Source organism: Dermochelys coriacea, chromosome 2 (assembly GCF_009764565.3).
Source record: "Dermochelys coriacea isolate rDerCor1 chromosome 2, rDerCor1.pri.v4, whole genome shotgun sequence".
Lineage (NCBI taxonomy): Eukaryota > Metazoa > Chordata > Testudines > Dermochelyidae > Dermochelys > Dermochelys coriacea.
The window spans coordinates 42269748-42282389 of NC_050069.1; the positions used below are offsets into that span (position 1 = coordinate 42269748).

Here is a 12642-nt window from a genome sequence, read left to right on the forward strand (position 1 = left end):
CCCTTTGCCTGCAAGGAAGGCCAGTCCTCCTTCCTTCTCAAGCTCCAAAATGTGATATATGCCATTATGTGCCAGCAATGTCCCTCTGCCATGTACATTGGTCAAACTGGACAGTCTCTGCATAAAAGAATACATGGACACAAATCAGACGTTAAGAATTATAACATTCAAAAACCAGTTGGAGAACACTTCAATCTCTCTGGTCACTCGATTACAGACCTGAGGGTGGCTATCCTTCAACAAAAAAACTTCAAAAACAGACTCCAACGAGAGACTGCTGAATTGGAATTAATTTGCAAACTGGATACAATTAACTTAGGCTTGAATAGAGACTGGGAGTGGATGAGTCATTACACAAAGTAAAACTATTTCCCCATGTTATTTCTCCCCCCCCCCGCATCCCCCACTGTTCCTCAGAAGTTCTTGTTAACTGCTGGAAATGGCCCACGTTGATTATCACCATAAAAGGTTTTCCTCCTCCTCCCCCCCTTCCTGCTGGTAATAGCTCATCTTAAGTGATCACTCTCCTTACAGTATGTATGATAAAACCCATTGTTTCATGTTCTCTGTGTATATAAATCTCCCCACTGTATTTTCCACCGAATGCATCCGATGAAATGAGCTGTAGCTCACGAAAGCTTATGCTGAAATAAATTTGTTAGTCTCTAAGGTGCCACAAGTCCTCCTTTTCTTTAAGCTCCAGAAATGACTGAAATGCTCTATCCTGCATTCCTTCTTATTTGGGCCAGCCTGGCCCTGATTGGCTGCTCCTATAAGCCCTTCTGTGATTCACAGCCTCTTGCGCAGCCTCCCTAGGACTGCTTTTAACCCCTTTTCTGCCAGTGTGGGACAGATGCCCCTTCACAGGGCTTGATTCTCATTTATACCACAACTGTCAAAGTAAAGGAGCCAGAGTGAAAATGAGAATCTGGCTCTTTTAGATCTAGGAATCAGTCTCAACTTAAATGTAGCAACTAAAAGCAGTGACCATTTCAGCTGGTTATACTTTTATGAGCAATGGTGCTGGTGATTCAGTATGCAGACATCTACCCTTTGAGTTGATACTGAGCAAGCGCCTTAGTATGGTGTTGGTAGGGGACACTGAACTGTTGGAGGTACTGTTTTTCAGAGGCAACACCTGACCAGATATATTCATATATTAAATATGCTGTGGCAGTTAACCCTGGTGTCCTGGCCAAAACCCTAGGGATGATGCGATGGGGCTTACCCCATCACCTATTAAAAAATATTCAAAAGCCCTGAGGTAGGAGGATGCACAGGGAGTAGCTTAGGCTCCTGTGAAGGAGGTCCTGAGGTAGGGTCAGTTAAGAATACTTTAGTGGAGCCCAAGAGGTATGGAAGAGTGGTTAGACCAGCAAAGAAAGGAGAAGCTTGGAGGATCTAGGGAGAAGCCAGAGAATCAAAGGGAGGCTGAGTTAAACACAAGCTGTGGGGAAGCAGCACATCAGGCTTGGAGGCAGGAAGTAGCCAAGGGAACCAGTAGCATGTCTGAAAAAGCAGACCTAGTTCCTTAATACAGGGTTCCTAGGCCACAACTCAGAATAGAGGGTTCCCCTGAGGAAGGGGCATGCCAGCCCAAGAGAAGAAATATTGAACTAGGGTGGGACTGAAGACTGTCCCCAAAGGACGAGTCAAGGAATCACCGGGGGGTGTGGTGGGAGTCGCTTTTGTGAACTTTCAAGTTGGACCTTTCTGTTATTCTGGAAGGGGACTGAACTTTGTGAGACTTGGCCAGCAGTGTGAGTCAGAGACGATCTCGTGAGAGACAGATGGGCTTACAGGAGGTGCCAAAGACAAGGACCTCTAGTATCATCACACCCTGACACAAGAGGGCACAACTGGTGATGAGTACACTACTTTGCAGGAGCCATTAGGTCAGCGTGGAAAGGGAGTGAGAGACCCTCTCTGTAGAACACCAAATAGCCTGTACATCCCGTCATTAATGCATCTAGTGCGCAGATACTGCAATAACGGGTGCCACAGAAATACTTAAGAGTGTTGCAAATAAAACTATACATAGGTCTATGAGTTACTTACTACTAAAACATTATCTCCCTAGTAGCTATATCATCTTTATTCTGTTGCTACATCAACTATGTCAGAACTGTAGGATTCCCACTATAGTAATGTCACCCTTCAAGAGTCTATTTGCCAGAAAATAAATATTCTTGGAACTTAAAACTAAATTGACAAAGCAAAAAAAATAATCTATTCAATTCGATTTTATGCAGCTAAGCTGTATATACTGAATCTTTAAAATCATAAATCTACAGTACTTATACTTGTTCAGCTCTGTTATCTTCATTATTCTACCCTGCCACATGGGAATAGTGCATTTGCACTCACACAAACACATTTCAATTTCAATGAAATCCATCTCCTGTTCTGTGCTGACTTACAGCACCTTTAAAATATTTCTTTTATTTGACTTTTAATCATAATCACCAAGAAGTAGTTCATGCTATCATAATCCTATTGCCCGAAATTAGCACAATAAATCATTAAAAGGTTAAGATATTTTTCATGCTCAAATAGAATGTACAAAATTAATCTGCTTTATTTGGTTACTATGTATAATGAGGATTTCTTGTAGCTAAATTATCAAAAAGGGGAAAAATAAATACAAATGAGGATGTGATTCTTACTTATTTTTTCCAATTAAGTAGTAAATGCATATTAGGTTAAACTGTGCAGTCTTCATAAAACAACATCCAGGTGCTGAACTGCAGTGGCATAACAAAAATTAACATAATTTTTCTGCCAAATTAAAAGTCAGTTAGATATCATTCACCCCCTTTATTTACTAATTTCATTATTAAATGTAATCATTGATAATATTTCTCAATCTACACCTAAAACCAAACAAGACTAGCCACAGCAAACAAGCACAGACCTCTTGGCAAAGCATAGGAACCGAATCACCTGATTCCATATAGTGGTAACATTTCTTTTTTAAGAGACTACTAGGCTAGCCCTGGCAGATCCTCTTCTCTTTATAGAATGAAAATGGGTGATATCTTCACCATCTGTTTTGGCAATGTTCCCTTTACCAGCATCATGCATACAGTACAGTGTGTCTGCTGTGTCTCCATCTCCTGCATACATGGAGTTTTGTAAAGGATTTATATAAAATTCTTGTTATATAGTCTCCCGTTTTGTTACATCTTAGTCCATCTGAACACCATACCATCAGTGATCGATCCAGCATTTAAGAGACACTATCCTCCTCCAATTATACCACAGCAAGCCTGTCCAAGTGTCCTCTTTGACATATCTACCAACTAAGGGCTTGTCTACATGGGGAGTTTAATTCATAGTGAGCTACTGTTTGTCAACAAAACTGTGTAGTTTAGACATGGCCTGACTCATGTTACTGAAGGTTAAACCATCCCCTTCCCATGTACACAAGCCCTGAGAAGTCTAAAATGTCCTAATAACGTTGATATAATAGGTGTGTAGAAATCCACATTATCCAATGCCTATTTTAAAGCAGACTAGTAAACAAGCAAATTGGGACCCACTCCCTCTGTTCCGTATATGGCACCATAGTGATGTTAACTCAAGCCACTATATCATTGCTTTCCACTACATACAATCTGATTTAATTCCATTTATTTTTTCATAGTGAATTTTTAATTCTGTGCCTCCCTCTCAAAATGAAACTTCCAATTATTTGTTCTTTTAAGTTAAATAATGTTATGAGCTAAGTGAAACCTCGTTATGGGCTGAATTAAAACCTCATTCACACAGATGTGTGAATGAATCCCCCATTTAAGACAGTTGTAAGAGACAGTTAAGGGACCACACCTCAAACAAAAATTTATAGGATCTGCCCAGAAAGTAGGTCGGTGGTGATGGGTTCAGGTGTGAAGAGGTGGGTGCGGAGGGTAGAGAACACACAGAAAACTGAAAAAGAGATAGACCTAAGGAGCCGCTGAAATCACAGTGGCTGACTAGAAGAAACCTGGGAAGTGGTTTTTGAGCAAGCTGAAAACAGTGCAAGTTGAAAAGAGTGCTCATAGTGCTGTGAGCAAAAAGAAGCTGTTTCCTGCTATTTGATTCCTTCTGTGTTCAGAGACACAAGACTTTGTGCATTCTTTTTAAATAAACAAGACTTCATCAGAGAAAATACCAGACTCCATCTATTTCTACATCGCCCGAGCCCTGAAATTCAACCAGCTGCTTGGGTCAAAAAGGGGCAGAGAAGTGTTAAGAGAGGGATACAGCTTCCAGGGAGACAGAATGTGAGCTGGTATTCCTGTTGACCGAAAATGGAACAAATAATGGAGATGCTGGCAAAAATCAAATATGCCCAGTGGGATTTAAAACAAAATCTAAAACAAGAGCTGGTGAATTTTCAAAGGAATTCAAACAAGGCTGCAACAAAAGCTAGAGATGTCCCGGAAAAGGCTCAGAGAGGATTTGTAGGCTGAGATGAGATCTATGATGGAGCAGCAACTACAAAGTACCTGGACAGATTGGGAAACCCAGCTGCAAAATACCCAGGCTGGAACAGTAAAATTGATTCATGAGGTGACCAGCAAATTATCTCAGTCATACACCTGAAAAACAGGAGACGAAACAAGTTTCAGCCAACTTGGAACTTGCTAACAGAGATGAGCTGCAGCAAGGACTTATAGAGCTAAAAACTCAGCTACATAAGGAATTCAAAGAGTCGATGATCACAGTGGATGGCAGCTACCTGGATGATTAATTGAACCAATCAGAGGACTAGGGTTAAGACTGGACATTAACAACAGTTTTCTACCTCCTTTGTTACTCATAGGGGCCCAGAGCGGAGAGGTCAGGCTGTCCCTGTCAAATAATGCAAAATCCCACTCACTATCTTTGAGGGAAAAACTCCCTGGAGGTTATTTGGTTCAATTCGGTGTTATACAGTAGCTCAAATGAATGGCTGGGAAGAAGGACAAAAACAGGGGGGTTACTAGCAGCCAACTTTGGTGGCACAGCTCTGATTGTACTGCAGAGCTTACCACCAGAAATGAGACTGAGTTATCCAGATCCAGTGCAACTCCTTGAATGCAATTTGGAGTTAGTCATCGAGCTAAGCTGTCAGGGGCACAGCTAAAAACTAGAAAGAGAGGACAGAAGAAAACCCACCTGAAATGGCTGAGGACTGGCAGAGACTTGTGCTCCTGTCATACCCAGATACCACCAAGGCCTTTCAGGATAAACTAGCGATAGACTGAGGACAGCAACAAAAATGATAAAAGGTTAAGAAAACTGGGCACGTTTTGTCTTGAGAAAAGAAGACTGAGAGAGGATCTGATAGCAGTCTTCGAATATGTTAAGAGCGGTTATAAAAAAGATGGTGATCAATTGTTCTCTATGTGCAATGAAGGTAGGAAAACAAGTACTTGGCTTAATCTGCAGCTCCAGCCCTACATTCTATGATTCTAACAGTTCTGTTAAAAGCTGGTTGTGACAGTCTGTATCTCTAAGTTCATTCCTTTTACAGGCTATGTTAAATTTTTTACAAGTTGCATTTTACCTTTTACTTCCTTGTAATCAATTCTGACTTGTATGCCTCAATTTGTAGTCACTTAAAATCTGTCTTTCTCTAGTTAATAAATTTGTTTTGTTGTTTTATCTAAACCAGTGTGTTTGGATTGAAGTATTTAGGAAACTTCATTTGGGATAACAAGATTTGTGAATATCATTTTCTATTAATAAAATGACAGACTGTATATGAGCTTGTATTGTCCAGGAGGGTGCTGGGCAGTACAAGACGCATATTTCTGGGGGAAGTCTGAGACTGGGAGTTTGCTAGTGTTGCCCTGCAGTGTAATTCATTGGTGGCTGGCTATAGCTCTCATACAGTATAGTTGTGAGTGATTAACATGCTGGATGCTGTGTGTGAGCAGACCAGGAATGGTTGCTTTCACAGCAAAGCAGCATAAAAGGCACTGCAGGCTGGAGAACTGAGGGGACACAACTATCAGTCCATATTGTACCTGAGGTAACATCACACTAGTACCCTCCCACAAGTGTCTAGAGATAGCTTCGCTCCCAATTCAGGAAACAAGCTGAAGGGGCAAAGCTTGGAGGTTCGAGGATCAGCCTCACAGTTTTTGTTTGTGACTGGACAGTTAAACAACAATAATGGGAGTCTGTCTATACAGTGTGTAATAGGATCTGTGATGTGTATAGGGATAGTTGATACAGGTTCAATCATAAAAGAGTTATTAGACCAGACATGATGAGAAGATAAAGGAATAGGGGATCCAGAACTGAACTGCCTAATTGGTCTCACATGGAGATAATGACTGGCACAACAGCACCCATCTAAAAATTGGGTTTAACAATTGGACCTTAAATTTAAGCAAGAAGTCTGGGTGGCTGAAATAGTGGATGAGCTAATAATTGGTTTAGATTCCATTATGGCTGATAACTGTAATCCATGCCAGGAAAAGTGTGTTACAGATTTGGTCTGTGGAAATTCCCTTTAAAGATATGGCCCAGGTGAGACTAATGGTTTGTAGATAACTGGTTTGCAGTGAACGGATTGTCCTGCTCTGGGGGCATAACCCATTATAACACCTACATAATATGGTAGCTTTCCAGCAAGGGAAAGATAGGGAGTGGCTGAAAACTGTTCTGAGAGCCAGAGTTTTGGGGGAATCTTAGCTGCTAAAACTCTTGTGGATACGAAACAAGAATTAATCCCTGTTTGTTTGATGAATGTTTTTGACAAGCAGCAAATAGTAAAAAAAAAAAAAAAAAAAAAGGACTGCAGTTGCAAAATATGAACCAGTGTTAAATCCTACCATAGAAGAAAACTGCAAGGGGGAAGGTGAACTCCCAGAGTTTCTACTGGACTTGTTCCTGAACAGTGATGTACACTTAAATGGGGAACAGCAGAACAGTCTAAGAGTTTGTGGTTAAGAATCAGGAGTTGTTCTCTTGAGCCAATAAAGATATAGGTTGTACTGCACTGATTCAGCACAAGATTGATACTGTGGGAAACCAACCTATTAAACAGCCACCTCACCAGTTGCAAATAACAAAAAAGGGAAGAGATACTCCAGGCCATTGAGGAAATTTATCAGGAAGGCATAACTGAGCTTTCAACCAGCTCCTAGGCCTCACCCATAGTGCTAGGTAAGAAAAAGGATGGCAGCACCCAATTCTGTGTGGACGATAAAAAATTAAATGAAATCACTTCAAAGGTTTCTTATCCATTACCACAATGGATATCCCAGATGATACCCGGGATGCAGTAGCAGTGTCAGTCTGGTTTTTCACAATGGATGTTAAAAGTGGGTATTGGCAAGTAGAGGTAGATCCAAACAACAGGGGGAAAAACTGCTTTCACAGCAGGACAAGGCTTATGGCTTAAAGTGATGGCTTTTGGCTTGTGCAACGCATAAGACACATTTGAGAGGCTAACAGAGATGGTATTATGTTGCATGCCCTTCTCAGCCTGTTTGTTATACCCAGATGATATCCCGGTACATGCTAAAACCTTTGAACAAGAACTAAAACATTTACAAATGGCCTGTGATAAGCTGAAGACGGACAATTTGAAACTGAACTCAAAGAAATGTAAGGTGTTCCAAAAAAAAAGTTAATCTACCCCAGGCACAAAATTAGTGAGGAGGGAATGTCCACTGACAAAAAGAAAACTGAGGATGTACAAAGCCAGACAACTTCCCAGACACTCACAGATGTGCAGAGTTTTATAGGCCTCTGCTCCTGTTACAGAAAGTCCATTTGTGGGTTTGCCAATATTGCAAAATACTGCATAGGTTGCATGAGAAAGGGAAACCATTTCAGTGGTCAGCAGAGCAAGATATAGCATTTTGAGAGTTAAAAAAGGCTCTACTGACTGCTCCTGTTTGGCTTATCTGTGTTTCAAAACCCTTCTCATATTTGATACAGATGCTAGTAACTAAAGTTTGGGGGCAGTAATGGCACAAGACCACAAGGGACTTGAGAGGGTGGTAGCTTATTATAGCAAAAATCTAAGTTCTCCTGAGAGAAATTACTGCATCACCAGAAAGGAACTCCTAACAGTGGTTACATCTATAGAAAATTTTCATCATTACTTGTATGGGACGAAGTTTCTGGACAGGACAGGACAGGCTTCCTTGCAATGGCTCATTAGATTTAGGAATCCTGAGGGACAGCCTTGACTGTTGGTTGGAAAAATGTCAGAGTTAGGATTTCACAATCAGACAGTGGTTAGGTCATAAGCATGGTAATGCTGATGCCTTGTCCAAACAGCCTTGTTGGGAGGCTAATTGCAAACACTGACCCAAGCAGGAGAGCAAGGAATTAGTTGCTCAAGGGAATGGATGTGTCTCTCTTTCTTGATTTTTCAGAAGTACCTATGTTCTTAATTCATCCCTGGAACAATGGGGATGGAGCTGCAAGAATGGACCCCAGAGCAATTAAAACATCCCCAAAGAAAGAATCCTCATACGCCGATACAGTGTGAGTAGAAAATCAACTGGCAAATGCAGCCAGCCTAGAATGTAGTGTCCCCTAACAACACCACAATAAAAGGTTTCTGGTCACACTGGGAAAACTTGGAATTTAAAGTTGAAATACTGTACAGAAGATGGGAGAAACCAGTGGGTGATGGATACAGGCACCAGTGGGTTGTCAGATACATTGAAAAAAGAAGTTCTGAGGTTATGTCATGAGATCAAAACTGATGAACATTTTGAGATTGCAAAAACCTTAGCCAAGCTAAGGGAGATTTTCTATTGGGTAAAGTTCAGGGAGGATGTAGAAAGCTTGTGCAGAAAATGTGATGGTCACTTTGCAAAGAGAGGCACTGAGAGTACCCCTTTGCAGCAGTATCTTGTGGGGACACCAATGGAGTGCATTGCCATTCATGTTCTTGGGCCCTTGCTGAGACAGAGGCAGCCAATCATTATTTGCTGGTAGCTATGGACTACTTCACAAAATGGCCTGAGACTTACTTAATAGGAAATTAAGAGGCTGTGACAGTAGCAGTAGTTCTAGTGAATTAATTCTTCACTAGATTTAGAGTCCGGGGGGAGGTATTCACTTTGAATCCAAAGTGTTTCAACAGGTTTGAGGGATTCGGGGAGCCACAAAACTCTACCATGCCTTTAGATTCTGCATGTCTGGGGTGGTGCAAAAGTTTCAGTAGGACTTTGGGGTTTAGCTGGTAACCTTTGTAGAACAGCACCGAAGGGACTGGAACCAGCATATCCCATTCTTTCTGATGGCTTATAGAACAGCAATGAGATTACAGTGTGCCCCAGTACTCTTCATGTTTGGTCAGGAACCAAGGAACCCAGCAAACCTTTTGTATGGAGTTTCTGAAGAGGAACAAAAGGAATTGAACCATTTGGACTACACAGAAACCCTACAATGCAAAACTGAAAAACTTCACACCTTTGTTACCGAAAATTTTTGGATAGCCTCTGATAAAATTAAGAGACTCTATGATGTAAGATCATATGGGGAAACTTTTAAAAGAGGGAACCTTATCTGGCGAAAGAAGGGTAGGAGCCTTGGGAGGGACCCTATACAGTAGTGACGCAAATAAAGAAAGGATGCAGTTGGGTCCCAGAACTAAACCCAAAGTTATTCATAAAGGCCATCTAAGGCGATATCGGGGGACAGGATTTCAGCATGGCTGCTTCCTGAATCTGACAACTGAGGATGCTGAGGCTGGGAAAGTTGTGACCGTAATGAGTCTCCCCATTCTGACAGAAAAAAGCAGGAACTGTTCTTGGAACTGTCACAGCCACCAAGTTCCACAGAAACAACAGACACACCTCAGGAGCACAATTAAAAGAAGTTCAGGGAGAGAAAAGCCCCAAAGACAGGTTTGGGTGGGAATCCAATCCTTTTCTGTTTGTGATGTGAAACTTTCTTGACAGAAAGACCCTGAACATATGTAATAGTTAAGTGTGTATCATTAGTAATTTGTTAAATTATTTCTTTTCTTTCTGTTTGGGATGGGTTATTGGGGGTCACCATTTTAGGCCTCATCGAGATGATGGGCAAAGCTCAGGTGGGGCGTATTGTTATGAGATGGGTGAAACTTTGTTATAGGTTAAGTTAAAATCTCATTCAAACAGATATGTGAATGAGTCCCCCATTTAAGACAGTTGTAAGAGACAGTTAAGGGGCTACATCTAAAACAAAGCCTAATAAAGTCCACCCAGGAGCTGGCACCAGGTAGGTGGAGAGTTCGATAGGATATCATGGCCAGGTGGAAGGGAGGGAAAACTAAAGGTACGTCTAAACTTAAAATGCTACTTCAGTATAGATACTCACTATGGCAACAGGAGGGGTTCTCCTGTTGTTGTAGTTTATCACCTCTCAAGAAGGTGGATTGCTAGGTCGACAGAATTCTTCCATCAACCTAGCGCTGTCTACATGGGGGATTAGGTCAGCATGGCTATGTCTCTCAGGGGTGTGTATTTTTCACATCACTGAGAGACTTTACTATGCTGATATAAGCTTTCCCGAGTAGACCAGCCCACAGAAAACTGAAAAAAATGACAGAGAGTGAGGAACAGACTGAAGGAGCAACTGAAATCATAATGACTGTCTCTGGAAGAAACCTGGGGAGAGGTTTTTGGGCCCAGGGTGCAGGCTGAAAAGAGTGTTCTCGGTGCTGTAAGCAAAAGAAGCTGTTTCCTGCTATTTAATTCCTGCATTCAGAGACACAGAACTTTGTACTTCTTTGTCAATAAATAAAACTGTATCAAAGAAAATACCAGACTCCATTAATTTCTGCTTCCAAAGAGAACATCAATGGAGTCCTGAAATTTTACTAGCACGCGGGTCAAAAAAGGGGCAACAGTAACATCATAAACGCACTGCCAGGAATTTTTACTGCAAGACACAGATTCTGAAAGAAACCTGCTGTCATGGTAGAACTTTAAACACATTTTTCTTCATCAATTTCTTGGCTTTGCATTGCAGGTTTAAGTATTGTTGAGATTAACTACTACCAAATAAGGGATCACAAAACACAGATAAAAATCAGGAGTTAGTTACATGATTACAGGTTAGCTTCCTACAAAATGTTTATATTTTGAAAATTGTTGGCTCCAGGACAGTTTTATGAAGTTATCCTTCATGTCATGCAATCCTTTGAAGAGACAACTGTGCAAAGCTAATATGGAAATAATATTATGTGATATTTTCAGTCTAATTATCAATCCTAAAAAGGAGTTTTATAATTTTACTTAGCATAATCAAAAATAGCTAGTGATGGCATTTAAAATGTCCTTGATCCCATACAGTAAACAATAACTGGCAGAAAACATTTTAGATCATACTCGCCATTAAAATGTTATATATCTGAGCTTCCAAAGAGAGTTCTCTCTTTAATAGTTTATTCATTACGTTTCAGTGGACTATGCAATATGCAGTGAAACAGAAATGTAAAGGGTAAATTAAATGGATTAATATTGCCAAAGTGTATGGATTGCTCACCCCATTTGAGGGCAGGCAGTTAGATATTTTTTGAAAGACATAGCAGATATCCTTATGAAATATTCGCTTCATAACAGCTTTGTGACATGGCATGGTAGATCAGGTAAAGTACATGCAGAGCTTATCATACCCCTTAACTTTTGACCTTCAAATGAGAAGCCCCTTCCATTTTTCCCTTTTGCAAACCAAATGAATGTCTGAGTCAGAGAGTTACATTAACAAACCAATGGAAGAGAAGCACAAGAGGATGGAACTTCCTTTTTTTCTAAAAGAACTATATTAAAACACAGAGTATTTCACATCTTGCACATAAAGTTGTTCCTATCTATCTGCAGACAGAACTGGACCCTATACGTTTAGTTAGACGAAGAATCTGACATTTTGAAAATCTAGTATTCTCAGTCAAAAAAGCAAATACTATAACATGGATCATTTTATTACATTATTTACCTTGTGTAACTGGTAGTACTGCTCAGCACCCACCGCTCCTGTTTCTTCCGCGGTCCACAGCACCAACCGCAGCGTTCTCTTGGGGCGGAGCCCTAGGACATACAAAATTAAATATGGCTTTTAGTCCCAAATGTTCTATTTGTTTAAACAATTCATGTGTTGGCCTCCATTTCCCCAGGGCAGCTGCATATGAATTTCCATCAAACAGCCACCTCTGCTCTATGATCTCAACAAAAAGCGAGCATTAATACTTTTACTGCTGCAGAGTAGGAGATGTATAGCTGGGGCCACTATTAGTGTGGTAGCAGGGGAAGCTGCTGTGTGTTACAGCCATCTGTACAGGCCTGAACAACAGAGGCTCCATGGTCACTTCCTTATCTAGGTCTCTTACATGGCAACATGTACTACTTCCCCTGCCATGCCTGAAATAAATCAACTAATCGCTTTCAGCGGACTTGCTGGTAAGGATCCTCATTACCGTCACCTTAATTGAAGATATGCTATCAGATTTGTATGAGAAACTCTAAGGGGTTTAAGTACTAAAGGACAGTAGGATATAATTTTGCTATTCTTTACACATTACTAAGAATGAAATAACAGAGAGAGCTGTACTTTAGATCCTTACATACAACCAGCGGTTGAGCATATGCAAAGCTTTTTAAAGCAAGGCAAGTGCAGGACAATTCTGTGAGAGCAATGTCAGCCGAAGGAGAAAAG

The 12642-nt window shown here is 40.9% G+C and overlaps 1 protein-coding gene across 1 annotated transcript in view; it reads right to left on the reverse strand.

Moving 5' to 3' along the window:
- The window catches only part of CPQ (carboxypeptidase Q), a 238843-nt gene that overhangs the window by 50191 nt on the left and 176010 nt on the right, over positions 1-12642 (reverse strand). Inside the window, 1 exon segment of the mRNA XM_043507563.1 lies at positions 11926-12042. Coding sequence (XP_043363498.1) covers positions 11926-12042 — 117 coding nt within the window.